The 26,954-nt window shown below is 56.2% G+C and overlaps 1 protein-coding gene across 7 annotated transcripts; it reads right to left on the bottom strand.

The window, feature by feature from the left end:
- Positions 1-1,118: 1,118 nt before the first annotated feature.
- On the bottom strand, positions 1,119-26,613 carry DNM2 (dynamin 2). Of its 7 annotated transcripts, none has more exons than XM_082076459.1 (22): positions 26,331-26,613; positions 23,142-23,215; positions 21,754-21,903; positions 20,626-20,829; positions 18,856-18,954; positions 16,877-17,037; positions 16,651-16,793; positions 16,435-16,570; positions 16,000-16,067; positions 15,064-15,202; positions 14,481-14,567; positions 13,906-13,976; positions 13,180-13,209; positions 12,323-12,374; positions 10,916-10,927; positions 8,537-8,650; positions 7,457-7,566; positions 6,793-6,904; positions 5,155-5,319; positions 3,956-4,188; positions 2,257-2,510; positions 1,119-2,178 (listed from the first exon to the last, which is right to left on the bottom strand). In XM_082076459.1, the coding sequence occupies exons 1-22, from the start codon at positions 26,489-26,491 to the stop codon at positions 1,688-1,690; spliced, it is 3,066 nt and encodes a 1,021-aa protein (XP_081932585.1). In that variant the 5' UTR covers positions 26,492-26,613; the 3' UTR covers positions 1,119-1,687. The 7 variants fall into 7 exon arrangements, with proteins under 7 accessions (XP_081932585.1, XP_081932586.1, XP_081932587.1 ...); XM_082076460.1 differs by having other exon boundaries at positions 1,119-2,175; XM_082076464.1 differs by having other exon boundaries at positions 1,964-2,178; positions 3,949-4,188.
- Between the last annotated feature and the right edge of the window lie 341 nt (positions 26,614-26,954).

Here is a 26,954-nt window from a genome sequence, read left to right as displayed (position 1 = left end):
TAGGGTCTTAGCGGAGGGGGCGTGGTTTGAGGCGGAAGGGCGGGGCTTGCACCGGAAGCGCGGGGTTTGCGGGGGGGTAACGGCGGGAGCGGGCGGAGGGTCCGGAGCGGGGACGGTGGGACCCAAAAACCCCTTTTTGTGACCCAAAAAGTCCCTGTTTGAGACCCCAAAAGCCCCTTTTGAGACCCAACCCCCCCCCTTTGTGAGACCCCCAAAAAAGCCCTTTTTGAGACCCCAAAACCCCCTTTTTGTGACCCAAAAAATGCCATTTTTGAGACCCCAAAACCCCTTTTTGTGACCCAACCCCCCCTTTTGTGAGACCCAAAAAAAACCCTTTTTATGACCCCAAAAAAAACCCTTTTTGTGACCCCCCAAAACCCCTTTTTGAGACCCCAAAACCCCTTTTTGTGACCCAAAAAATGCCCTTTTTGAGCCCCCAAAACCCCCTTTTTGAGACCCTAAAAAATCCCTTTTCTGACCCAAAAAATCCCCTTTTTGAGACCCCCCAAAAAACCCCCTTTTTGTGACCCAAAAATGCCCCTTTGTGAGAACCCCCAAAATCCCCTTTTTGTGACCCAAACCCCCCCTTTTTGTGACCAAAAAATCCCCTTTTTGAGCCCCCAAAACCCCTTTTTTGTGACCCAAACCCCCCCTTTGTGAGACCCCAAAAAAACCCAGTTTTGAGACCCCAAAACCTCTTTTTGTGACCCCAAAAATGCCCTTTTTGAGCCCCAAAACCCCCTTTTTGAGTCCCCCCAAAACCCCTTTTTGTGACCCAAAAATGCCCCTTTGTGACAACCCCAAAAAATCCCCTTTTTGTGACCCAAACCCCCCCTTTTTGTGACCCCAAAACCCCTTTTTGTGACCCCAAAACCCCTTTTTGAGCCCCAAACCCCCTTTTCGAGCCCCCAACCCCTTTTTTGTGACCCCAAACCCCCTTTTTGAGCCCCCAACCCCCCTTTTTGTGACCCAAACCCCCCCTTTTCGAGCCCCAACCCCCCTTTTTGTGACCCCAAAACCCCTTTTTGAGCCCCCAACCCCCGTTTTCCCCCCAAGCCGTTCACTGAAGCTTTTCCATTTCTTCCCTTTATTTTTACTTTATTTTATTTTTAACCCTTTCAGCTCCCGACTGGGGCGCAGACCGGAGGCACTTGACGCGCTGGGGGGTGCGCCGGGCTCGTTAATGCATTCATTAATTGGGGGGGGGGGGGGGGCTGGAGTGGGTGTTTAAAAATCTCCATTATTTTGAGTTGGGGGGGGTGTTGTTTTTTTTTTTTTTAATTTTTTATTACATTTTTTTATACAATTAATAAGTTTGTATAAATATTTACAACGTTCGCTCCAGCCCGGGGGGGGCCTGTGAAAGGCACCGGGTGGCATTAAGGCCTTGGTGGGGGGGGGACACACTTTGGGGACACTTTGGGGACATAGGAACTGACCCCCCCCCCCCCAAAATTATTTGCCCCCCCCCCCGGGGGCTCCGTCCCGTCCCCATGGTGCCAACACCCCAGTGTCCCCCCCCCAGCACCCAATTTTGGGGTGTTTTTCCAGTTTTCCTCCCGGTTTTGGGGGTGAAAAAAATACCTGAGGTCACCTCATTGTGGGGGGGGGGACACACAACACCCAATTAACATTAATTAGCAAATCGCTTCCCGCAGTCCCGTCATCGATTTTCCCTCGAAAAGCTTTAAAAAGTGGGATATAGACTATGGGTGAGATTAGCGATTGATTGGGGGGGGGGGAACCCACCCAAATGAAGTTTTCTATATAATATATTAATACAAAAATTCTGAGGGAGAGAAAAGGAGGAAGAAAAGCGACTTGGGGGGGGGGTTCGACCACCTCCCGGCCCCCCCGGGACCAAACTGGGGATGTGGGGGGGGGGATTTGTGACCCAAAGTGCAACTTTAACCCCCCCAAAAAATATATTTCTCTCTAAAATCCTCTGTGGTTTGTGGTTTGTGCCGCACGTGGGGGGGTTGGGGGGCTCCCCCCCCCGCTGCCGGAACGGTGCGTTTTGGACCAAAACGGCGCTTTTTGGAGCGCGGGTTCGGCGCTGTCGGGGGGGGGGGGGGCCGGTTTTTGCCGCGTTTCTCCCCAAAATGAGGTTAATCGAGGAGCGAGGGCTCGGCCGGGCGGATGATGGTCGGGCGGGTGGGGGCGGCCGGGGGTCTCCTGCTGGGGGGGCAAAAGCGATGCCGTGAATAACGGGGCGGCCCATGGGGGTGCCCCCCCGCCCCCCCCGCTGGCTCTTACCTGGGCACGCCGGGCGGGATGCCGGGGGGGACGCGCGCCGGGCGCGACGGGATCTGCGGGGGCGCCGAGAACGGGTCGGGGGCGGCGCTGAAGACGTTTTGGGGTCCGGGGCGCGAGGGGATGGGGGGCGCGGAGAAGGGGGACGGCCCCCCCGCCGGGATGGGGAGGAGGGGGGGGCCCGGCGTGGGGCCCCGAACCGCCGGCGGCCGCCCCGGGGGGAGGATGATGGAGGGAGCTCGGCGCTGCGGGGGGGGCTGCGGAGAGACGAGAGAGCGGTGAGCGCGGCCCCAAAACTCCCCGATGGGGATCACTGAGGGTGGGAGAGACCCCAGGTCATGGGGCAGCTCCAGCACTAAACCTCAGCCTAAACCTGGCCCTAAACCTCAGCCTAAACCCGGCCCTAAACCTCAGCCTAAACCCGGCCCTAAACCTCAGCCTAAACCCGGCCCTGAACCCAGCCCTGAACCCGGCCCTGAACCCGGCCCTAAACCTCAGCCTAAACCCGGCCCTAAACCCAGCCCTAAACCCAGCCCTAAACCTCAGCCTAAACCCGGCCCTAAACCCGGCCCTAAACCCGGCCCTAAACCTCAGCCTAAACCCGGCCCTAAACCCGGCCCTAAACCTCAGCCTAAACCCGGCCCTAAACCCAGCCCTAAACCCGGCCCTAAACCTCAGCCTAAACCCAGCCCTAAACCTCAGCCTAAACCCGGCCCTGAACCCGGCCCTGAACCTCATTGACATGGTGTCCACACCATGGGACATGGTGTCAACACCATGGGATGTGGTGTCAGTGCCATGGGATGTGGTGTCAATGCCGTGGTGTCAATGCCATGGTGTCAACCCTATGGCGTCAATGCCGTGGGACATGGTGTCAATGCTGTGGTGTCAATGCCATGGTGTCAATGCTGTGGGATGTGGTAACAATGCTGTGGTGTCAATGCCGTGGTGTCAATGCCGTGGTGTCAATGCCGTGGTGTCAATGCCATGGTGTCAACCCTATGGCGTCAATGCTGTGGGACATGGTGTCAATGCTGTGGTGTCAATGCTGTGGGATGTGGTGACAATGCCATGGTGTCAATGCCATGGTGTCAATGCCATGGTGTCAATGCCATGGGACATGGTGTCAGTGCTGTGGTGTGTGTGTGAATGCCATGGTGTCAATGCCGTGGGACGTGGTGTCAATACCATGGGATGTGTTGTCACTGCTGTGGTGTCAATGCCGTGCAACATGGTGTCAATGCCATGGGATGTGGTGACAATGCCATGGGATGTGGTGACAATGCCATGGTGTCAATGCCGTGGGACGTGGTGTCAATGCCGTGGGACGTGGTGTCAATGCCATAGTGTCAATGCCGTGGGATGTGGTGTCAATGCCATGGGATGTGGTGACAATGCCATGGTGTCAATGCCGTGGGACGTGGTGTCAATGCCGTGGGACGTGGTGTCAATGCCGTGGTGTCAATGCCATAGTGTCAATGCCATGGGATGTGGTGTCAATGCCATGGTGTCAACCCTGTGGTGTCAATGCCGCGGGATGTGGTGACAATGCCACGGTGTCAATGCCATGGTGTCAACCCTATGGCGTCAATGCCGTGGGACATGGTGTCAATGCCGTGGTGTCAATGCCGTGGTGTCAATGCCGTGGGACATGGTGTCAGTGCCGCGGTGTCAGTGCCGCGGACGCGGTGTCACCGGGTACCTGTGCGGGGCGCTGGGCTGCAGCCAGGTGTCGTCCACGGGCGGCGGCACCGGCGTGGTGACGGTGCTGGTGCTGATGTCCCCGATGATGCTCAGCGCCTCCTTGAGCGCGTGGTACATGCGCAGCATCTCGTCGCGGCGCTGCGCCTGCTCCGCCGACTCCTCCATCAGGCTGCTCTGGTCGGCCGACGAGTACAGGTAGGCCAGGAGCTCCGAGTGGATGAAGTCCTTGGTCTGAAAACGGGAGGAGAGAGTCTGGAGACCAGACATCACCAACAAAACGCGAGTACGGGGGGTGGGTTTGGGCCCCTCAACTCAGGGCTCAACATGGCGCCAGAGTCACCTCAGGGCTCAACATGGCGCCAGAGTCACCTCAGGGTTCAAAATGGCGCCAGAGTCACCTCAGGGATCAAAATGGCGCCAGAATCACCTCAGGGATCAACATGGCGCCAGAGTCACCTCAGGGCCCGAAATGGCGCCAGAATCACCTCAGGGCTCAACATGGCGCCAGAATCACCTCAGGGCTCAACATGGCGCCAGAGTCACCTCAGGGATCAAAATGGCGCCAGAATCACCTCAGGGATCAAAATGGCGCCAGAATCACCTCAGGGTTCAAAATGGCACCAGAATCACCTCAGGGATCAAAATGGCACCAGAATCACCTCAGGGATCAAAATGGCACCAGAATCACCTCAGGGATCAAAATGGCGCCAGAATCACCTCAGGGATCACAATGGCGCCAGAATCACCTCAGGGCTCAACATGGCGCCAGAGTCACCTCAGGGCTCAACATGGCGCCAGAGTCACCTCAGGGCTCAACATGGCGCCAGAGTCACCTCAGGGATCAAAATGGCGCCAGAATCACCTCAGGGCTCAACATGGCGCCAGAATCACCTCAGGGCTCAACACGGCGCCAGAGTCACCTCAGGGATCAAAATGGCGCCAGAATCACCTCAGGGCTCAACATGGCGCCAGAGTCACCTCAGGGCCCGAAATGGCACCAGAATCACCTCAGGGCCCGAAATGGCGCCAGAATCACCTCAGGGTTCAAAATGGTGCCAGAATCACCTCAGGGATCAAAATGGCACCAGAGTCACCTCAGGGATCAAAATGGCGCCTGAATCGCCCCAGGGCTCCGAATGGCGCCAGAAGGCGGCACCGCGAGTGGCTCCGACGCCGTTGCCGTGCCGCGGCACTCACGTTGTTGATCATGAGGTGCATGATGGTCTTTGGCATGAGGTCCCGGATGGACTTGTTGATGATGGCCACGTAGGAGTCCACCAGGTTGCGGATGGTCTCCACCTGGCGCTCCAGCTGCGGGTCCATGGAGAACGTGTTCTCCTGCGCCCCGTCCTCGTTCTCCGTCTGCGCGGGAGAGCGACGCTGATCCCGCGGAATCGGGCAAATCCGGGCGGAACCCGCCGTTCCGCCCGCGCCCCGTCCCCCCGCGGGCTGCGCATGGGCTTGTGGGTTGAAATAGGGCTTGTCCTTTGGAAATAGAGCTTATCCTTTCGAAATAGAGCTTATCCTTTTGACATAGAGCTTATCCTTATGACATAGAGCTTATCCTTTTGAAACAGAGCTTCTCCTTTTGACATAGAGCTTCTCTTTTTGAAACAGAGCTTATCTTTGAGAAATAGAGCTTATCTTTTTGAAATAGAGCTTATCCTTTTGAAATAGAGCTTATCTGTTAGAGATAGAGCTTATCCTTTAGAAATAGAGCTTATCTTTGAGAAATAGAGCTTATCCTTTAGAAATAGAGCTTATCTTTGAGAAATAGAGCTTATCCTTTTGAAATAGAGCTTGTCTTTGAGAAATAGAGCTTATCTTTTTGAAATAGAGCTTATCCTTTTGAAATAGAGCTTATCTGTTAGAGATAGAGCTTATCCTTTAGAAATAGAGCTTATCTTTGAGAAATAGAGCTTATCCTTTAGAAATAGAGCTTATCTTTGAGAAATAGAGCTTATCCTTTAGAAATAGAGCTTGTCTTTGAGAAATAAAGCTTATCTTTTTGAAATGCAGCTTATCTTTGAGAGATAGAGCTTATCTTTGAGAGATAGATCTTATCTTTGAGAAATAGAGCTTATATTTTTGAAATAGACCTTATCTTTGAGAAATAGAGCTTATCCTTTTGCAATAGAGCTTATCTTTTAGAAATAGCTTATCTTTGAGAAATAGAGCTTATAATTTTGAAATAGAGCTTATCTTTTTGCAATAGAGCTTATCCTTTTGAAATAGACCTATCCTTTTGACATAGAGCTTATCCTTTTGAAATAGAGCTTATCTTTGAGAAATAGAGCTTATCTTTGAGAAATAGAGCTTATCTTTGAGAAATAGAGCTTATCTTTGAGAAACAGAGCTTATACTTTTGAAATAGAGCTTATCCTTTTGAAATAGAGCTTATCTTTTTGAAATAGACCTTATCTTTTAGAAATAGAGCTTATCCTTTTGAAATAGAGCTTATCTTTGAGAAATAGAGCTTATCTTTGAGAAATAGAGCTTATCTTTGAGAAATAGAGCTTATCTTTGAGAAATAGAGCTTATCTTTCAGAAATAGAGCTTATCCTTTAGAGATAGAGCTTATCTCTTTGCTATCCCGGGGTGGGGGGTCTGGGCCGCCTTAGGGGGGTCTGGGCTATCCCGGGGGGGTCTGGGCCATCCCGGGGGGGTCTGGGCCATCCCGGGGGGGTCTGGGCCATCCCGGGGGGGTCTGGGCTATCCCAGGGGGGTCTGGGCTATCCCGGGGGGGTCTGGGCCATCCCGGGGGGGTCTGGGCTATCCCGGGGGGGTCTGGGCCATCCCGGGGGGGTCTGGGCCATCCCGGGGGGGCCTGGGCACCTGGTCCTTCTCGGGGTAGACGCCGGCGCGCAGGAAGGAAGCCTTCCAGCTGTCCACGTCCTCCTGCGAGTCGCACGCCAGCTCGATCTGCCGCAGGTCCTTGTACACGTTCCTGGGGGGCAGCGACACCTCTGGGGACGCGTTGGGGACACAACCCCCCCCATGATGATGTGGACCCCCCCAGACCCCCCCCCGGCGGCTCCATCCTGTCCCCACCCCCCATCACCCACTTTTTGGGGCGTTTTTTCCCAGTTTTTCTCCCCGTTTTAGGGGTGAAAAATATACCTGAGGTCACCTGGGGGCGGGGGGACAACACCCAATTAATGTTAATTAGCAAATCGCTTCCTGCAGTCCCATTGTTTTTCAATGTTGTGATCAATATTCCCTCGAAAAGCTTTAAAACTGGAATCTGGGTGATTGATTTTGGGGGGGAAACGCCCCAAATGGTGAAGTTTTGGATGTAATGTATTAATAGAGAAGTTCTGAGGGGTTGAAGAGGATGAAAAGTGACTTGGGGGGGGGGGTTCAACAAAAACTGGGGACATGGGGGGGAATTTCTGACCAAAAGTGCAACATTTAACCCCAAAAATATATTTCTATATAAAATCTTTTGTAGTTTGTGATGTGGGGGGGGAAATAGGGGTAACCCCCCCCGGAATGGAACCTCTGCTCCGTGTTGAAGATGGCGAAGACGTGTTTGTTGGACATGAAACCCTTTTCCACGTCGCGGATCTTCAGGTTATCCAGAGGCAACATGTATTTCTTCTCCTTTTCCTGGAAAAAGGGGAGAAAAGGTGGTAATGAAGGGTAATTAATGGTAATTAGTCAGTTGGTAATGAATGGAGCGGCCTCCGAGTCGCCATTGGAACCACAGAACCAACTTCTGGCATCGCGGAACTTCAGTAAAACCGCCTGAAATTGATAAAATAATGTCCCGAAATTCCGTGAAACTTCTGGGAGTGGCCAAAAACGTCCCACTTGAGGGGTGTTTAGGCCCAGCTTAGTGGTGTTTAGGCCCAGTTTAAGAGTGTTTAGTCCCAGTTTAGGGGTGTTTAGGCCCAGCTTAGGGGTGTTTAGGCCCAGCTTAGGGGTGTCTAGCCCCAGTTTAAGAGTCTTTAGTCCCAGTTTAGGGGTGTTTAGGCCCAGCTATGGGGTGTTTAGGCCCACCTATTGGGTGTTCAGGCCCAGTTTAGGGGTGATTAGCCCCAGTTTAAGGGTGTTTAGTCCCAGTTTAGGGGTGTCTAGCCCCAGTTTAAGAGTGTTTAGTCCCAGTTTAGGGGTGTTTAGGCCCAGCTATGGGGTGTTCAGTCCCAGCTTAGGGGTGTCTAGTCCCAGTTTAAGAGTGTTTAGTCCCAATTTAGGGGCATCTAGTCCTACTTTAGGGGTGTCTTAGTCCCAGTTTAGGAGTGTCTAGAGTCCCAGTTTAGGGGTGTTTAGTCCCAGTTTAGGGGTGTCTAGTCCCAGTTTAGGGGTGTCTAGAGTCCCAGTTTAAGAGTGTTTAGTCCCATTTTAGGGGTGTCTAGTCCCGGTTTATCAGTACTTACACAATCACAGGGAGCAATTCCCGGGGTGGGGGGGTGGGACACAAAGCCCCCTCCCACTAATTAACCCCGGGTGCTAATTCCAACCCCCTAACCCCAGGATTTTCTCAGAAACGGCAGAAACGCCCCAAAACTCCATGTTGCACCCCAAGTTGTGGTTCCCCCCCCAAATGTCATTGTCGCCCCCCCCCAAATGCACGTACCTCCTCGTCCTTGTACCAGGACAAGGACTCGGCCGTCAGCACGAACCAATACTCCTTGGAGCCGCCCTTCATGATGCTGATGTTGTTGATGGTCAACCAGCCCCTGCGGATCACCTGGGGGGGCCGAGAACACGGGTGGGGGGCACAGGGGGAGGAAGAGGAGGTTGAAGGCTCCCGGTGCCACCAAAAGCCAAGAAAACACCCCAAAAACCCACCAGGAGCCGGCGCAAGGAGCCTCAACCAGGATCCCCACCATGACAGCCCTAAAACCCCGCCGCTTTGCCCCAAAAAGCAGCTCCTCGCCCCCCCGGCCGGAACTCACGTGCGACACGAAGCGGCGAAGCCGAAGACGGGGTGAAAAGCGGCGTTTTGGTGACAAAGCGTGAGATGGGGGGGGAAAGGTTCTAAACCAGCCCCCGGGGGGGTTATCGGTGGCGCCGGAGCCCCAAAAGCCACCCCGGTGCCCCCAAAACGGCGTCGGGGTCGCCAAGGACACGGGGGACGATTCTGGGGGTGGCGCCAGAAAAGTCCCGCCGGGAAACGCCAAAAATGGCCAAAAAGCGCCTAAAACGGGGCTGGAATCGCTCTTAAGCTCGAGTTTAGATAATCCTGGGACTAAGGGCAGAACGGGATAGTCTCGAGTCTAGATAATCCCAGGACTAAGGGCAGAATGGGATAGTCTTGAGTTTAGATAATCCCAGGACTAAGGGGCAGAACGGGATAGTCTCGAGTCTAGATAATCCCAGGACTAAGGGCAGAATGGGACAGTCTCAAATTTAGATAATCCCGGGACTAAGGGGCAGAACAGCATAGTCTCGAGTTTAGATAATCCCGGGACTAAGGAGCAGAATGGGATAGTCTTGAGTCTAGATAACCCCGGGACTAAGGAGCAGAACGGGATAGTCTCGAGTTTAGATAATCCGGGACTAAGGGCAGAACGGGATAGTCTCAAATTTAGATAATCCCAGAACTAAGGGGCAGAACAGGAGCAAATCGGCTCCTCCAGCCCCTGGTTAATATAATTTTTGATACAATTTAAGGTATTTTAATCTATTTATAGCGTTCCAGCCCAAACGCGCCGTGTTCCGTCGCCACCGGGCTCGTTAACGCTCGGCTTTAACGACCTTAAAACGTCGCTTTCGACCCAAAGGATCCGCCGGTTCTCTGGGGGTTTCTCACCGTCACCCCGGGGACCCCAAAACCAACGGATTTAGACCCAAAAAGCAGCCGGTGGGTTTAGGGCGAGTCCCAGCGAAACCAGCCCCCCAGGTCCCGCTTTGCAGGGTTAGTTCCAGCACACGGGTTAATAACGGGGGGAAAGGGGCAATTTGGGGTTTTGTCGCGGCTGGAAAATGCGCCAAACTCCCCATTTTTGGGTGAGATTTGCTTGAAATAGCGAAATGGAGGCGAAAACCGCGACAAAACCGGCGTTAGAGGCGGCTTAACGGCTCCGGGTTGGCGGCGAGGGGAAGGAAGGAGCCCTGAAATCTGGTCATATTTGTTGGTTTTTAGGCCTCGGTTTGCCATAAAAATCAAAATAAGCTGAGTTTAAGCCTGGTTTTAAATGGACAAAGGGAGGGATCGGAGCCAGGAGGCTCCGGCGGGCGCCGCGATGACTTTTGGGGCATTTTGGGGGGATTTTAAGGACCAAAATACCCATATGTAGGGCGTGAGGACGGAACGATGGTCCCTGGTGCGTGGTGGGCAGAAAAAGCCCAAATTTCATGTATTTCGCCCCATAAAAAGCAAAGGAGGAGGGAAACCAGCTCCTGTGATGTGGGACCGTGGGATGGACGTTAATTATCTTAATTAACCCGTAATTACCAGATCTCCGCCTTCCCCGGCACAGCCGCGCAGCCGGCGATGGGCGAGCGGCCCTGCGCAGAAAACCAGCTTTTTGGGGCATTTTCTTGGGGTTTGGGGAAAATAGGGGCGTCGCAAAGAAAACTGAACGGGGAGAGCTGGGAAAGGGGGAATTCCCTTGAATTTAGACCCAAAACCAGCGTTTTTAGGGCAAAAACCACCTTTGGCTGCTGCGAAAACGGGGGGTGAGGCCGCAAGATTTGGCCCAAATAGTTGGGCTTTTGGCTTCCCCATAAAACCAGGTTTTAGGCTGAATTAAGCGCCCGGCTCTCCCCACAACCTCCCAATGAGGTTTTGGCCGATTTCTGCCCCCAAATGAGGGATTCTGGCCCCAAATTAGGAATTTCTGCCCCCAAACGAGGGATTTCTGGCCCCAAACGAGGGTTCTGGGGGATTTAATGGATTCTGCGAAGCGCCAAAGGTGGATTTTGGGTGGGAAAAGGCGTTTTCTGGCAGGGCCGCGTCCATCGGCGGGCGGTGGCGGCGACGGCGCGAATCACACTCTGCGGTACTTACCAGGATCTCACCCTTTAGGTGCGGGAAGTTAAGGGGGAAATGAGAGGGAATGAGAGGGAAATGAGAGGGAAATGAGAGGGAAATGAGAGGGAAATGAGAGGGAAATGAGAGGGAAATGAGAGGGAAATGAGAGGGAAATGAGAGGGAAATGAAAGGGAAATGAAAGGGAAATGAAAGGAGAAGGGGAAGCGGGACGGGAGAGCGAAGGGGGAACAGGAGCGGGGGGAGGGCAGCACAAAAACGGTGGGAAAACAGCAAAAGAGAAACAGTACATGCGATTAATGATCGTTCCAGTGTTAATGGCTCATTACGTCTTCATTGCCGCCGCATGCACGGGCCCCCCCGCCCCACAGGGAGCAATGGGGAGCAATGGGGGGGTTGGGGCCACCCCATGGGGCGCAATGGGGCGCGATGGGGGGGTTGGGGCCAGGCGGTTTGGCCCCAATCTGCTGATTTAGGTGGGTTCCTGAAGAGCAAACGCCCTGTTTTCCCCCACTCCAGCCCCAATAAAATCTCTCTCAATAAACTAATTAGCAGATCCCCATAATACCTGATCTTAGATGAATTTCTGAAGAGCAAATGCCCCATTTTTCCCTCTCCAATCCCGTTAAATGTCCCTTAATTAAGGATTTGGTGGATCCATGTAATTCCTGATTTCAGATGAGTCTCTGAAGAGCAAACGCCCCGTTTTTCCCTCTCCAGCCCCCCTGAAATGTCCCTGAATGAAGGATTTGGTGGATCCACTCAAACCCCAATTTTAGGTGGGTTCCTGAAGAGCAAACACCCCGTTTTTCCCCCTCAACCCCAATAAAATCTCTCTCAATAAACTAATTAGCAGATCCATGTCATTCCTGATCTTAGGTGAGTTCCTAAGGAGCAAACGCCCCATTTTTCCTTCTGTAATTCCAATAAAATATCCCTCAATAAAGTATTTAGTGGATCCATGTAATTCCTGATCTTGGGTGAGTTCCTGAAGAGCAAACGCCCCATTTTTCCCTCTCCAATCCCCATTAAATGTCCCTTAATGACGGATTTAGTGGATCCATGTAATTCCTGATCTTGGGTGAGTTCCTAAGGAGCAAACACCCCGTTTTTCCCCCTCCAACCCCAATAAAATCTCTCTCAATACACTAATTAGCGGATCCATGTAATTCCTGATTTCAGACAAGCTCCTAAAGAGCAAACGCCCCGTTTTTCCCTCTCCAAGCCCGATAAAATCTCTCTCAATAAGGTATTTAGTGGATCCACGTAATTCCTGATTTCAGATGAGCTCCTAAAGAGCAAACGCCCCGTTTTTCCTTCTCCAACCCCAACAAAATCTCTCTCAATAACTAATTAGCAGATGCCCGTAATTCCTGATTTCAGAGAGTTCCTGCCGAGCGGCCGCTCGCTCCCCCCGCCCCGTACCTGGTTGGGGACGGCGCGTTTCTTGTTGGTCTGCGTGTTCCTCTGCTGGGCGCTGCGAACGGGACAAGAGGGGAAAGGGGGCGTTTTGGGCGCCGTGCGGCCCCCGCGCGGCCCGACCCGCGACGGCGGAGCCAGCAGCCGATCAGCAGCCGATCAGCGGCCGATCAGCGGCCGATCGATCAGCAGCGCAGGCGCCAAGCGCAGCAGCAGCGGGAGCCGGCCCGGGGGTCGTGGCCAAGGGTCCCGAGCGGGAAGCCCAGCGCACGCGTCTCCAGGGATGAGCCGCGGGGGCTCCGGCCCCGGCGCCAGCGCAACAACCACCTGTCTGTCCTGAGCGGGCGGGGGCCGGGGCGGGAGCGCAGCGGGGACAGAACCGGGAAAACAGCGAGTTAACGGCGGGGCGGCCACAAGCGCAGACGGGCAAGGCGCTCCCTGCTTAACACCCGGCACAAGGCGCTCCCTGCTTAACACCCGGCACAAGGCGCTCCCTGCTTAACACCCAGCCCAAGGCGCTCCCTGCTCGGCCCCCAGCCCAGGTTAATCTCTGCTCCACACCCAGCACAAGTTAATCTGCTCGGCCCTTGGCCCAAGTCAATCTCTGCTCGGCCCCCGGCCCAAGTCAATCTCTGCTCGGCCCCCAGCCCAAGTTAATCTCTGCTCGGCCCCCAGCCCAGCCCTGCGGGTCCTCCCGAACCCCCGGGATGTGGCTGAGCCCGCGCTGGGCGGCTCGGGTGTAAAGCCGGGCCTAAGGGAGGACTGTCCGCTCTGGGGAGGGGCGGGCGGCTGGGGGCAAGCGGGACACACTGTACCCACCCGCTGGCCACGCTGTACCCACCCGCTGGCCACGCTGTACCCACCCGCTGGCCACGTGCTGCTCAGTGCAACAGCTGGGACGGGTCCCGGAGTCCCCAGGAAAAGGGAGCGACGGCGCCCGAGAGACCAGCGGAGAGAGCGGAGAGGAGGAGAGGGGAGGAAGAGAGGGGAGGAGGAAGAGAGGGGAGGAGGAAGAGAGGGGAGGAGGAAGAGAGGAAAGGGAGAGGGGAAAGGGAGGAGGAAGGGGAGAAAGGGGAAGGGGAGAAAGGGGAAGGGGAGAAAGGGGAAGGGGAGAAAGGGGAAGGGGAGAAAGGGGAAGGAGAGAAAGGGGAGAAAGGGGAGAAAGGGGAAAAGGAAGGGGAGAAACGGGGAGAGGAAGGGGAGAAAGGGGAAAAGGAAGGGGAGAAAGGGGAAAAGGAAGGGGAGAAAGGGGAAAAGGAAGGGGAGAAAGGGGAAAAGGAAGGGGAGAAAGGGGAAAAGGAAGGGGAGAAAGGGGAAAAGGAAGGGGAGAAACGGGGAGAGGAAGAATAAAAGAAAAACCAGAAGAAAAGGGGGAAAAAATGGGGAAGAGAAAGAGGAAAACAACAAAGAAAAGAGAGAGCAGCCAGTCCCGACCGGGAGGACCAGGAGGATCAGGCGGCCGCGGTGCCGCTCTGGCGCCCGGTGACCCGGTGCCCGGTGACCCGGTGCCCGGTGCCGCGCGGGTGATCAGTGACCCGGTGCCCGGTGCCGCGCGGCGGTGGCCTCGGCCCCGGCGGCGAGCGACTCACTTGGCGAAGCCGATGAAATCCTCGTGGTTGGTGTTGATGTACGAGAGCTCAATGTCGATCAGCAGCAGGATCTGGGGCAGCGGCACAGGGCGTCACCACGGGCCACCGGCCACCAGCTGGCCCAGGGCCACCAACTGCGGCCCCAGAGCCACCACGTGTCCCCAGGGCCACCAACTGTGTCCCCAGGGCCACCACACATCCCTGTTTGCCCCTGGTTTGTCCTCATTTTGTCCCCATTTGTCCCCCTTTTGTCCTTGTTTTCCCCTCATTTTTTGCCTCGTTTTGTCCCTATTTTGTCCTCATTTGGTCCCAGTTTTGTCCCCGTTTTATCCTTGTTTTGTCCCCATTTTATCCTTGTTTTGTCCCCATCTTGTCCCCATTATGCACTCATTTTGTCCAGACTTTGTCCCCATTTTGACATTGTGTCCCTGTTTTGTCCTTGGTACTGTCCCCGTTTTATCCTCATTGTGTCTCCGGTTTTGTCCCCATTGTGTCCCCGTTTTGTCCCCATTGTGTCCCCGTTCTGTCCCCACCGTGTCCCCGTTTTGTCCCCACCGTGTCCCCGCTGTGCCCACCTGGTCCTTGGTCCTGCCCTCCCGCTCCCGGATGTGCGTGGTGACGATTCTCTCCGTCTCCTCCCGGAGCCGGGGGTAGGAACCGAGCTGCGGAGACACGGAAACGGGCCGGAGCCCACTGCTCAGGGACCCGGACAGACGGACGGACGGGGGGACAGACGGGGGGACAGACGGGAGGGTCCGAGGGGACAGACGGGACGGACGGGGGGGACAGACGGACAGGGACAGACGGGACAGTCCAAGGGGACAGATGGACAGGGGGGACACAACCATGGAGAAGGAGAGGAAGAGAGGAAGAGAGGAAGAGAGGAAGAGAGGAAGAGAGGAAGAGAGGAAGAGAGGAAGAGAGGAAGAGAGGAAGAGAGGAAGAGAGGAAGAGAGGAAGAGAGGAAGAGAGGAAGAGAGGAAGAGAGGAAGAGAGGAAGAGAGGAAGAGAGGAAGAGAGGAAGAGAGGAAGAGAGGAAGAGAGGAAGGAGGTTTCCCAGTTTCCGGGTCGATTTTCCCGGTTCCCCGAGCGCGGCGAAGCGGTTTAAGCCCCGATCTGCCGTGACCCCGCGCGGAGGGCGGCGGCGCCGGGCCGTACCTTGCTGGTGCACTGCCTCACGGTGTTAATGAGCTCCTGGATAACGAGGTCCACGCACTTGAGACACGGCTCCTTCAGCTTCACCACCTGCTTCTTCACAATGGCCTCGAACGCCAAGTCCGGGGTGAAGAGCCCGGTCCTGGGGAACCGCGGAGAACGTCGTCAGCGCCGGAGAGCGGACGGACGCCACCAGCGCCGGAGAATGGACAGACACCATTGGTGCCGGAGAACGGACGGACGCCATCGGCGTCGGAGAGCGGACGTCATCGGCACCGGAGAACGGACGCCATTGGCACCAGAAGCAGTAACACGGGAAGGGGAGGAAAAGGAGGGGAAAGGGGGAGGAAAAGGGAAGGGGAAAGGGGGAGGGAGAAGGGGAAGGGGAAGGAGGAGGAAGGGGAAGGAGGAGGAAGGGGAAGGAGGAGGAAGGGGAAGGAGGAGGAAGGGGAAGGAGGAGGAAGGGGAAGGAGGAGGAAGGGGAAGGAGGAGGAAGGGGAAGGAGGAGGAAGGGGAAGGGGGAAGGGGAAGGAGGAAGGGGAAGGAGGAAGGAGGAAGGGGAAGGGGAAGGAGGAAGGGGAAGGAGGAAGGGGAAGGAGGAAGGGGAAGGAGGAAGGGGAAGGAGAAGGGGGAAGGAGAAGGAGGAAGGGGGAAAAGGGTGCATTCCCTCTAAACAGCCAAAATTTGGGCATTTCCAGCCCCAAACAGCCATTTTTGGCAAGGAACATTCCATTCCCAGCCCCCAAACGGCCGTTCCCAGCCCCAAAACGGCCATTTCAGCCCCAAACGGCCGTTCCTGGCCCCAAAACGGCCATTTCAGCCCCAAACGGCCGTTCCTGGCCCCAAAATGGCCATTTCAGCCCCAAACGGCCGTTCCTGGCCCCAAAACAGCCATTTCAGCCCCAAACGGCCGTTCCCGGCGGGCGCTGCTTCGCTCACCTGACGCCGTGGATGTTTTTGATCGCGTAGCTGATTTCCCGCCTCAGATCCTTCTCGTCGAACTCCATCTGAGCAGCGAAACAAAACCCCAATTCCTGGGTTTTCAGCTGTATTTCCACAGCCACTCCCGCTGCCGCGTCCCCCCGGCTGCGCCACCTCGCAGGCCGCTTCCGTGACCCATCTCTGCTCTATTGACCCCAAATCTCAACATTTGGTGCGTGTCCTGGTTGCGAATCCTCCTCCCGCTCGCCGTGTTCAGACCAGAGGGCGTCACCACCCACCAATTAAACCCCCGGCGCTCACCGAGCCATAAAACCGGCTCTAAGCAAACAGCCCCTCCTTGTGCAAACACCCGCGGCGCCGGGAAGGAACCAGGGAGTTGATGGGCCAAACTGGGCCAAACTGGGCCAAACCGGGCTGCGGGGGTGTTTTCACCTTCACGAGCTCAAAGGGAAACCTCTCGTGGAAGATGCGGTTGATCCTGGCGCCGCCGGAGAGCTCCAGCGTGTCCACCTGGTCTCCGGAACCTTCGATTCGCTTCTCGAAGTCGACGCCGAACTGCTGAACCATCCTGGGGGTGGGGAAAACGGGCTGAAACGGGCCGTTTTTGGGGCGGGAAAGGGGGAGGGCGGCGCGGCGGGGGGGACGCACTGTAACAGAGCTTTGGTTTTGCGCGTGGGGTCGTCGGGGCGGAAGTTCTTGTACTCCTCCACCTCCTTCTCCAGGGACAGCAGCTGGCTCTGCAGTTTGCTGCGCAGCGACGGCAGCGTCTCCCGGATGTGGTTGGTGAGTTGCTGCCGAAGGGGTAAATTGGGGGCGGTTGAGACGCCCCCGCCGGCGGCGGCGCCACGGGGGGCGGGGCGGGGGGCGCACGCACCTGGTTGAGCACCTTCTGCAGGTGGGGGGTGCCCATGCGGTCGGCCATGTGCCGGTACGCGGGGTGCGACAGGAAGAACTTCCTCTCGGCCGCCAGCGCCGCCCGGATGTCCTTCTTGCCCTCGATGTCCTTCTGGCTGCGGTTCACCACGCCGATGTAGCCTGGGGGGCGGCGGGTAAATGGGGGACGGGGGTAAAGTGGGGATGGGGGGTTAAAGTAGGGATGGGGGTTAAATGGGGGACAGGGGGTAGAGTGGGGATGGGGGGTAAATCGGGGATGGGGGGTTAAATTGGGGATGGGGGGTTAAATTGGGGATGGGGGGTTAAATTGGGGATGGGGGGTAAATCAGGGATGGGGGGTAAATCAGGGATGGGGGGTAAATCAGGGATGGGGGGTTAAATTGGGGATGGGGGGTTAAATTGGGGATGGGGGGTAAATCAGGGATGGGGGGTTAAATTGGGGATGGGGGGTAAATCAGGGATGGGGGGTTAAATTGGGGATGGGGGGTTAAATTGGGGATGGGGGGTTAAATCAGGGATGGGGGGTTAAATTGGGGATGGGGGGTTAAATTGGGGATGGGGGGTTAAATTGGGGATGGGGGGTTAAAGCAGGGATGGGGGTTAAATGGGGGACAGGGGGTAGAGTGGGGATGGGGGGTAAATCGGGGATGGGGGGTTAAATTGGGGATGGGGGGTAAATCGGGGATGGGGGTTAAAGGGGGAACGGGGGGTAAAGTGGGGATGGGGGGTTAAAGCAGGGATGGGGGTTAAATGGGGGACAGGGGGTAGAGTGGGGATGGGGGGTAAATCGGGGATGGGGGGTAAATCGGGGATGGGGGGTTAAATTGGGGATGGGGGGTAGAGTGGGGATGGGGGGTAAATCGGGGATGGGGGTTAAAGGGGGAACGGGGGGTAAAGTGGGGATGGGGGGTTAAAGCAGGGATGGGGGTTAAATGGGGGACAGGGGGTAGAGTGGGGATGGGGGGTAAATCGGGGATGGGGGGTAAATCGGGGATGGGGGGTTAAATTGGGGATGGGGGGTAGAGTGGGGATGGGGGGTAAATCGGGGATGGGGGTTAAAGGGGGAACGGGGGGTAAAGTGGGGATGGGGGATTAAACTGGGGACAGGGGGTTAAATCAGGGATGGGGGTTTAAAGTGGGGACAGGGTTTAAAACGGGGACGGGGGGTTAAATTGGGGACGGGGGGTTAAAGCGGGATTGGGGATAAATTTGGGACAGGGGGTAAATTGGGGACAGGGGGTTAAAGCAGGGACTGGGGTTAAAGCGGGGATGGGGGGTTAAATCGGGGACAGGGGGGTAAAGTGGGGACGGGGGGTTAAATTGGGGATAGGGGGTTAAATTGGGGACAGGGGGTTAAAGTGGGGACGGGGGGTTAAATTGGGGACGGGGGGTTAAAGTGGGGACGGGGGTTAAAGTGGGGACGGGGGTTAAAGTGGGGACGTGGGGATGGGGAGTAAATCAGGGATGGGGGGTAAAGCAGAGATGGAGGTTAAAGTGGGGATGGGGGGTTAAACTGGGGACAGGGGGTCAAAGCGGGGACAGGGCCTTAAAGCGGGGATGGGGGGTAAATTTGGGACTGGGGTTAAATTGGGGATGGGAGGGTTAAAGCGGGGACGGGGGGTCAAGTGGGGACGGGGGGTTAAAGTGGAGATGGAGGTTAAATTGGGGATGGGGGTTAAGCGGGGCCGGGGGGGGTTAAAGCGGGGCCGGGGGGGGTTAAAGCGGGGCCGGGGGGGGTTAAAGCGGGGCCGGGGGGGTTCAAGCGGGGCCGGGGGGGTTCAAGCGGGGCCGGGGGGGGTTAAAGCGGGGCCGGGGGGGGGTTAAAGCGGGGCCGGGGGGGTTAAAGCGGGGCCGGGGGGGGTTAAAGCGGGGCCGGGGGGGGTTCAAGCGGGGCCGGGGGGGGTTCAAGCGGGGCCGGGGGGGTTAAGCGGGGCCGGTGCAGGTGTCCCGTGGCCGCACCTCGCCGCAGGGGCAGCAGCTTGTTCTCCAGCACGTCCCTGGCGTCCGTGCCCTCGTCCATCAGGTCCAGCTTGGTGATGACGCCGATGGTGCGCAGGCCTGCGGAACACGGACCCGTTAACGGGGCGAACCGGGGACCGGTCAACGGGGCGAACCGGGGACCCGTTAATGTCACAAACCAGGGACCGGTCAACGGGGCGAACCAGGAACCCGTTAACGGGGCAAAGCAGGGACCCGTTAATGTCACAAACCAGGGACCCGTTAACGGGGCGAACCAGGGACCCGTTAATGTCACAAACCAGGGATCTGTTCGCCACACAAACCTCTGATCGCCACACAAACGAGGGATCGATTCACATTCACAAACGAGGGATCGATTCACATTCACAAACGAGGGATCGATTCACATTCACAAACGAGGGATCGATTAAGCACAAGAGCAAGGAATTGATTGGCCTCATAAACGAGGAGTCAAATCACCACGTGAACATCAATTAACCACACAAAGGAGGAATCAATTAACCACACAAATGAGGAATCGATTCACCACATCAACATTGATTAATCACACAAACGAGGAATCGATTAATCACACAAACGAGGAATCAATTAATCACACAAACGAGGAATCAATTAATCACACAAACGAGGAATTGATTCACCACATGAATATCGATTAACCGCACAAACAAGGAATCAGTTAATCACACAAACGAGGAATCAATTAATCACACAAACAAGGAATCAATTAATCACACAAAAGAGGAATCAATTCACCACATGAATATCAATTATCCACACAAACAAGGAATCAGTTAATCACAAAAACAAGGAATCAGTTAATCACCAAAACAAGGAATCAATTAATCACACAAACGAGGAATCGATTCACCACATGAACATCGATCAACCACACAAACAAGGGACAGATAAACTACATAAATGAAGAATTGATTCACCACACAAACGTCAATTAACCACACAAATGAGGGACTGATTAAGCACAAAAAACGAAGAACGGATCAACCGTATAAATGAAGAACAGATTCACCACACGAATATCGATTTACCACACAAATGAGGAATCGATTCACCACACAAATGAGGAATCGATTCACCACACAAATGAGGAATCGATTCACCACACAAATGAGGAATCGATTCACCACACAAATGAGGAATCGATTCACCACACAAATGAGGGATTGATTGATCACACAAACGAAGGATCGATGAACATGGCACCAGATTCACCACACAGCCCATTGGCCCCACAAACACCAATTCGCCACACAAACGAGGAGTCAATTAAGCACAGAACCAGCAGGGGAGAAAGAACATGGATCCTGGGATGGGTTTGGGCCCCTCAGCTCAGGGTCAAAACGGCGCCAAAATCACCTCAGGGTCAAAACGGCGCCAGAGTCACCTCAGGGTCCAAAATGGCGCCAGAATCACCTCAGGGCTCAAAGTGGCGCCAAAATCACCTCAGGGCTCAAAGTGGCGCCAAAATCACCTCAGGGCTCAAAGTGGCGCCAAAATCACCTCAGGGCTCAAAGTGGCGCCAAAATCACCTCAGGGTCAACATGGCGCCAAAATCACCTCAGGGCTCAACATGGCGCCAAAGTCACCTCAGGGCCCAAAATGGTGCCAAAATGACCTCAGGGATCAACACGGCGCCAGAGTCACCTCAGGGCTCCAAATGGCGCCAGAATCACCTCAGGGCCCAAACGGCGGCGGGATCACCTCGGAAGACGGAGCCGCAGCTCTCACCTTGAGGATCAACCTCTTTGGCCATCTTGAGCGCGTCCGAGTTGGCCAGGTCCATGTTGGCGGGCGTGACGGCCAGGATCAGGCTGCTCTCCCTGCTGATGAACTGCAGGATCATGTCCTTGATCTGGTACTCGATGTCCTGCGGCTGGTCCCCCACCGGCACCTTGGTGATCCCCGGGAGGTCGATCAGGGTCAAGTTCAGCACTGAAACAACACAGATCGCCCCGTTTTTCGGGGTTGAGGGATCGGCGTTGGGATCTCCGGGTCTTATAGATGGATTCCGTAAGGTTTAACGGCCTCTCTGTGGCAAAATTAAGATGGATTTGCCCACAGAGCCTGCGGCAAAGTGATCAATTAACATCACAAACGAGGGATCGATTAACACCACAAATGAAGGATTGATTCGCTCACAAACATCTATTGGCCACACAAACAAGGGATCGAATCGCTGGACAAATGAGGGATCGATTCGATCACAAATGAGGGATCGATTCCCCACACAAACAAGGGATCGGTTCGCTCACAAATGAGGGATCTGTTCGCTCACAAACGAGGGATCTGTTCGCTCACAAACATCCATTTTCCACACAAACGAGGGATCGATTCCCCACACAAACGAGGGATCGGTTCGCTCACAAACATCCATTTTCCACACAAACGAGGGATCGATCCCCCACACAAACGAGGGATCGATTCTCCACACAAACGAGGGATCGATTCCCCACACAAACATCTATTTTCCACACAAACGAGGAATCAATTCGCCCCACAAATGAGGGATCGAGTCCCCACACAAACAAGGGACCGATTCGCTCACAAACATATATTTTCCACACAAACAAGGGATCGAGTTGCTCACAAATGAGGGATCGATTCCCCACACAAACGAGGGATCGATCCCCCACACAAACGAGGGATCGATTCCCCACACAAACGAGGGATCGATTCCCCACAGATGGATTTACCTGGAGATCCATCGCAAGGTTCAACGGCCTCTCTGGAGGCAAAACCACAGCTGGATTCACCCCCGGAGCCCCCAACAAACCAGCTAAAGGCGCAAACCCACCGTTTGCGTTCAGGACGCTAAAACACGTCTAAAACCACCGGATTTGGTTCATTCCAACGCACCGTGCGGCGAGTAGACGCGCAGGTTGATGGGCACGGGGGAGATGCCCTTGTTGGTGCCCGTCACCCGGTCGGTCTCCGCCTCGATCTCCTGCCGCACCTCGTCGAAATCCGTGAACTTCTTGGACTTGCAGTGCAAAAACTCGGCGTATTCTGGGGAAAAGGGGCAAGAATGATTAACGTGATTAAAGGGACCTGGGGGGACTAATGGCCGGGAAGCTCAACAGGAGCCACCAGTGTGGCCAAGAAGGCCAATGGTGGCCTGTCCTGGATCCAAACGGCGTAGTCGGCAGGACAAGGGCAGCGATGCTCCCCCTGCTCTGCATTGGGGAGGCCACACTGGAGTGTTGTGGGACGTTCTGGGCCCCCCAGCTCAGGAAAGAGATTGAAGTGCTGGAGGGTCCAGAGAAGAGCAACAAGACTGGGGAAGGGATTGAACACGAGCCCCATGGGGAGAGGCTGAGGGAGCTGGGCTTGTTTAGGCTGGACAAGAGGCTTAGAGGTGAGCTCAGCACTCTCTAGAACCACCTGAAGGGAAGTCGGAGCCAGGGGGGGATTGGGCTCTTCTCCCAGGCAGTTCGCAATAGGACAAGGGGGCTTAAACTTGACTTTAGGCTGGAGATTAGGAAGCAATTCTTCACAGAGAGAGTGGTCAGGCACTGGAATGGCTGCCCAGGGAGGTGCTGGACTCACCGGCCCTGGAGGGTTTTAAACTAAGACTGGACTTAGTGCCGTGATCTAGTGAACGGGCTGGAGTTGGACCAAGGCTTGGATTGATCTCTGAGGGCTTTTCCACCCCAGTCCATCCTGGGATTCTGTGTGAAAACCCCGCGTTTTGGTAAAGAGAAGAGGAATAAACAGGAATGTTCAGCCAGCGGGTTGTTTTTGAGCCATTTCAGGCCGCGATTTGGAGCTGGTGCAACCGCGGGGCGGGGAGATACCGGCCCAGCCCCGGCATTTCCACCCCTACCGGTTCCAGGTTTATCACCCCACGTTGTTTCGCAACCGCGCGGGTACCAAAACCATTGAATGACTCGATAAAGTTGGGAGAAGCGAGTGTCCGTGTGTCCCGCCGGCGGAACTGAGTCACGGCGCAACACGGACGCACATTATTAGCTGTATGTTATGTATTTGCGTGCAGAAAATGGGCCGAAATAACCCAAATCGTGCATCCCCGCGCGGGGAAAATTCACCCCAAATGAACCAACCCACGAGATTTTAAACACCCCAGGAATTTAATGTATTTTGGGGGGAGGAAACAACAATAACGAGCAGGATTTTGCAGCAAAATGCAGCTTGGAAAGCACGGAACGGTCGCCCTGGTGTCGCGCGGGCTCGTTAGGCCATAAACCTCATTAAATGGATCTCGTTAATGAGGTGAAGCTCGTTACCTGTCTTGGAGAAGATGAGCTGCAGGATGAGGGGCCGTCGGGTGACGATTCCGGAGCCTCGGGGCAGGAAATCCCTGCAGGGAATTAAAAACAGACACTTATTGATGCAATTAAATCAATTAACACCATGGAGTCCATCACCCTGATATTTAAATGTGGAAAAGATGCTCCTGCCAACATTCTCCCCAAATTTGACTGTTTCCCCCCGTTTCTCAGGCCCCCGAGGTGTCAAATCAATGTGGTTCCTCCCAAGGAGACTTTTTGGGGGGATTTTCCCATCACTCGCACCCAAAACGGGCAGAAATTGGGTGGATTCACCCCGAAACCTCCGGGCGCAACAACGTCACCGTTCAACACCACGTGAGGATCGAGGAGCCGACCGCAAACACGGGGCCGAGGAGGTGACTGCAAATAGAAAGGTGACGATGATGATGATGATGATGATGATGATGATGATGATGATGATGATGATTTAATCCCCCCCGGAAACGCGTTTCCTGCCCGACCGGGAGGACGAGTCGGGGGAGGAAGCTCCGGGATGGCCGGAGCCGGTTGTGGTTTCGCTCTGACGGGGCTGAGATGTTTGGGGAACGATGGCGGCTCCTCCCCGAGCAAATAAAACAGGGGACACCCCCCTCCCCGGGACGGGACACGCGTCACCGGGTCATTGTCACCCAATCGGGAAGCGCTGTCACCCCATCTGGGATCTGTGGTGTCTTGTCTGTCACCACTGGCACCTCATACTGTACCGGCGTCACCTCATCTGGTACCCGTGTCACCTTGTCCTGGTACCTGTGTCACCTTTTCTGTCCCCATGTCACCTCATCTGGTACCAGTGTCACCCCATCTGATACCTGTGTCACCTTGTTCCACCCCCATCACCCCATCTGCTACCACTGTCACCCCATCTGGTACCTGTGTCACCTCGTCCTGTACCAGTGTCACCCCAACTGATACCTGTGTCACCAACTGGTACCCGTGTCACCCCATCTGACACCTGTGTCACCTTGTCCTGTACCAGTGTTGCCTCGTCCTGTACCCGTGTCACCCCGTCCAGCACCCGTGTCACCCCACCTGTCACCCCATCCCCTTTTCCGTCCCCCTGTCACCCCGCAGCGCCCAGCGGGTGTTTGTCACCACCCCCGCCCCTCATTCCGCACCCAGTTTGGCCAAAACCCCCGTTTCTACCAGAAAACCGCCTGTGGACACCCGAGGGCGGCTCCATCTCCCGGCTCATCCGACACCAGGAACTTGGGCTGCTCAGGAGCCAAAGGTCGCAGGAACATCCGTCCCCGCAGACGAGGTGACGACCGCGGGTTGTCCCTCCCTGTCGTGTGTTCTCCACCCGTTTGTCCCCAAAATCCAGTGAAAACACACCCAAAAACCCACAAAAACGTCACCTCGTCCTGTTTGTCCCCTCCCAGCTTCACACCCCAAATCTGGGGAAAAAAGACGCAAAAACCCCGTCTCAAAGAGGCTTAAACACGACCTTAAGACTGGCTTAAACACTCCACTCTGCCTTAGGCCGGAGCTTTTGATCTGTGGCCTAAACGTCGCGTTTTCACCCCATTTTTGGGGCTTTGAGGCTCTTTCCGGCGCCCGTTTCAGGCGGGGAAAGGGTCTCTCGACCCAAATTCCACAGCCAGGGTTAGTCCCAGCTTTACGGGGTTAGTCCCAGCTTTACGGGGTTAGTCCCGGCTTTACGGGGTTAGTCCCGGCTTTACGGGGTTAGTCCCGGCTTTCTTCCCCGTCCCATAAAGCCCCATTGAGGCCGCGTCCCTCGGCGCGGTGACAACAGCCCCATTGTCACCACGCGGCGTCCCGGCTGCTCCGAAACGCCTTCAACCCAGCTCACAACGTCACTTTCCCGCAGCGTTTTCTCCCCCCTTTGAGCCAAAAATTGACTTTTCTCGACGGCGACACCGATTCCAACCCCAAAAATCCATTTAAACGTCGATCAATTGATTAAAATCCGAGCGTTTTCGCGCAAATGAGCCAATTCGGGGCGATTCACCCCCAAACTACCGCGTTCCAAGTGTATAACGCTCACCTACACCCCTCATTATCACATTTCCAAACATCCCCTCCAACAGGGACATAAAGATTCTTCATTACCGGGACCAGGGGGGTTGTTTTTAACTGTTCATTGTGATTTTTAACCGCAATTTTTAATTACCAGCCACAATTACTTCCACCGATAGAACAGCCAGCGATGGATATCGACCTCCGGGGGGGGGAAACAGGGTGAAAACCAAACGATAACGAGGACAACGGGGCGGAAAGCTCGTTTTTCACCCATTAAAGCCTCAAAGGCCGGGAAACAACCCACCTGAGCTGCTTTTTGGGGGGGACGCGAAGGTTCGGGTCCCAATTCCGGAGCCAAAAGGGGAAGTTGCGGAGGGTTTGGAAACGGCGGCGGCGCCGGGGGCGGGACGGGCTCCGTCCCCCCGTTATCGGGGTGTGAGGGGGTGTCACCGTCACGGTGACACCGGGGGGGTTTGGTGTTATCAGCCCCCGAACAGCAGCGCTGGGTGTTGCTGGTGCTGAGTTGTACGATTGTTTTGGGTGGAAAAAACCCTCAGGGTCATCAAGACCAACCAATAATGTCACTAAATGTCCCCAAGAAGCTGCTGTGCCCCCCCCCGCCAGGGCTGGCGGCTCCAGCGCCGCCCGTTCACACCCCCCAGCCCTTTGGGGGAGAAACCTCCCCCAATTCCCACCTCGCTGAACCCGCTGTCACTGCGCTGGAGCCACAGCGGATGCTGGAGGCCGGTGCGGGTCTCACCTTCCCGGCTCCACCCCCGCAGCTCCGCTCCCGCCCGGGGGTGTTTGCGGGACCCGCCGTCCCGCACCTGCCACGGCCGCGCATCCCGCTGCGCGTATTCACAACGCCCGCTACGCCAGCGCCGCGCGCGCCCCGAGCCCCCGCTTACGCCGTCGGCGTAAGGGGCCGCCGGTGACCCGCTGGAAGCCGGCGCGGCGCTTTACGCCAAGTGCGTAGGGCACGGCGGGGCGGGGGGAGCGCGGCGCCGGGGCGCTCCGCACTTTGCGTAGCGGCGGCCGCGGGGCCCTCAGCCGCGCCCTACGCGGGCGGGATTCACGAAGCGCGTTTGCGGCAGCGGCGCAGCGGCCGGCGGGGCAGCGGCGGCAGCGTCACCGCCCGCCCCTCCCGCCCCTCCCGCCACTCACCGGCCCACGAAGTTCTCGAGCACCGAGCTCTTCCCCGCGCTCTGCCCGCCCACCACGGCGATCTGCGGCAGGTCCAGGTGGCAGCTCTGCCCGATGGAGCTGAAGGCGTCCTGCAGCTTGTTGACCAGCGGGATCAGCTCCTCCATGCCCCGGTTCCCCATGGCGGCGGGGGGGGGCTGCGCTCCCGCTCACCGGCGGCGGCTCCTCCTCAACGGGCCCCCGACCGAACTTCCCCTCCGAGTCTCCTCATCCGGCACAGGCGACACCCCCGGGGCGCCGCCGCTCGGCCGGCCCGCCCCGCTGCCCGCAGCCCGCGCGGCCATTGGCCGGCCGCGCTGTCAATCAGAGGAAGGAGGGGGCTGTCAATCAGCGGGAGACACGCCTCACCTCTCCTCTGCCGTCCCATTGGGCGCCCGCCGCGCCGGTCATTCTTGCAGCCAATGGGAGGGGGAAGTGTCCAGTCAGCTGAGGCGGCGCTGGTGTAGCCCCGCCCCGCGACATGGCTCCTGGCATTTCATTGGCAGGGTCGACCGCCGCTCCGGAAAACCAGCCAATCACTGCACGGAAGAGACCGAAGAGTTAACCCGCCTCCCCCCACCCGTCCTCCCTTTCATTGGACAGCGC

This window comes from Streptopelia decaocto, assembly GCF_964273445.1.
Source record: "Streptopelia decaocto genome assembly, contig: SUPER_29_unloc_2, whole genome shotgun sequence".
Lineage (NCBI taxonomy): Eukaryota > Metazoa > Chordata > Aves > Columbiformes > Columbidae > Streptopelia > Streptopelia decaocto.
This window is presented reverse-complemented; position numbering and strand designations above follow the sequence as displayed.

Bases quoted from the DNA above. Each gene is read 5' to 3' on its own strand.
- DNM2 (XM_082076459.1), bottom strand. From the start codon at position 26,491: ATGGGGAACCGGGGCATGGAGGAGCTGATCCCGCTGGTCAACAAGCTG. The intron at 20,830-21,753 runs GTGCGTTGGAAT...GTGTTGTTTCAG, and splicing joins GCGCGTCTACTCGCCGCACG to TGCTGAACTTGACCCTGATC. The intron at 2,511-3,955 runs GTACCCGGTGAC...GTCTCTCCGCAG, and splicing joins CAGCCCAGCGCCCCGCACAG to CCCCCCCCGCAGCGCCGAGC.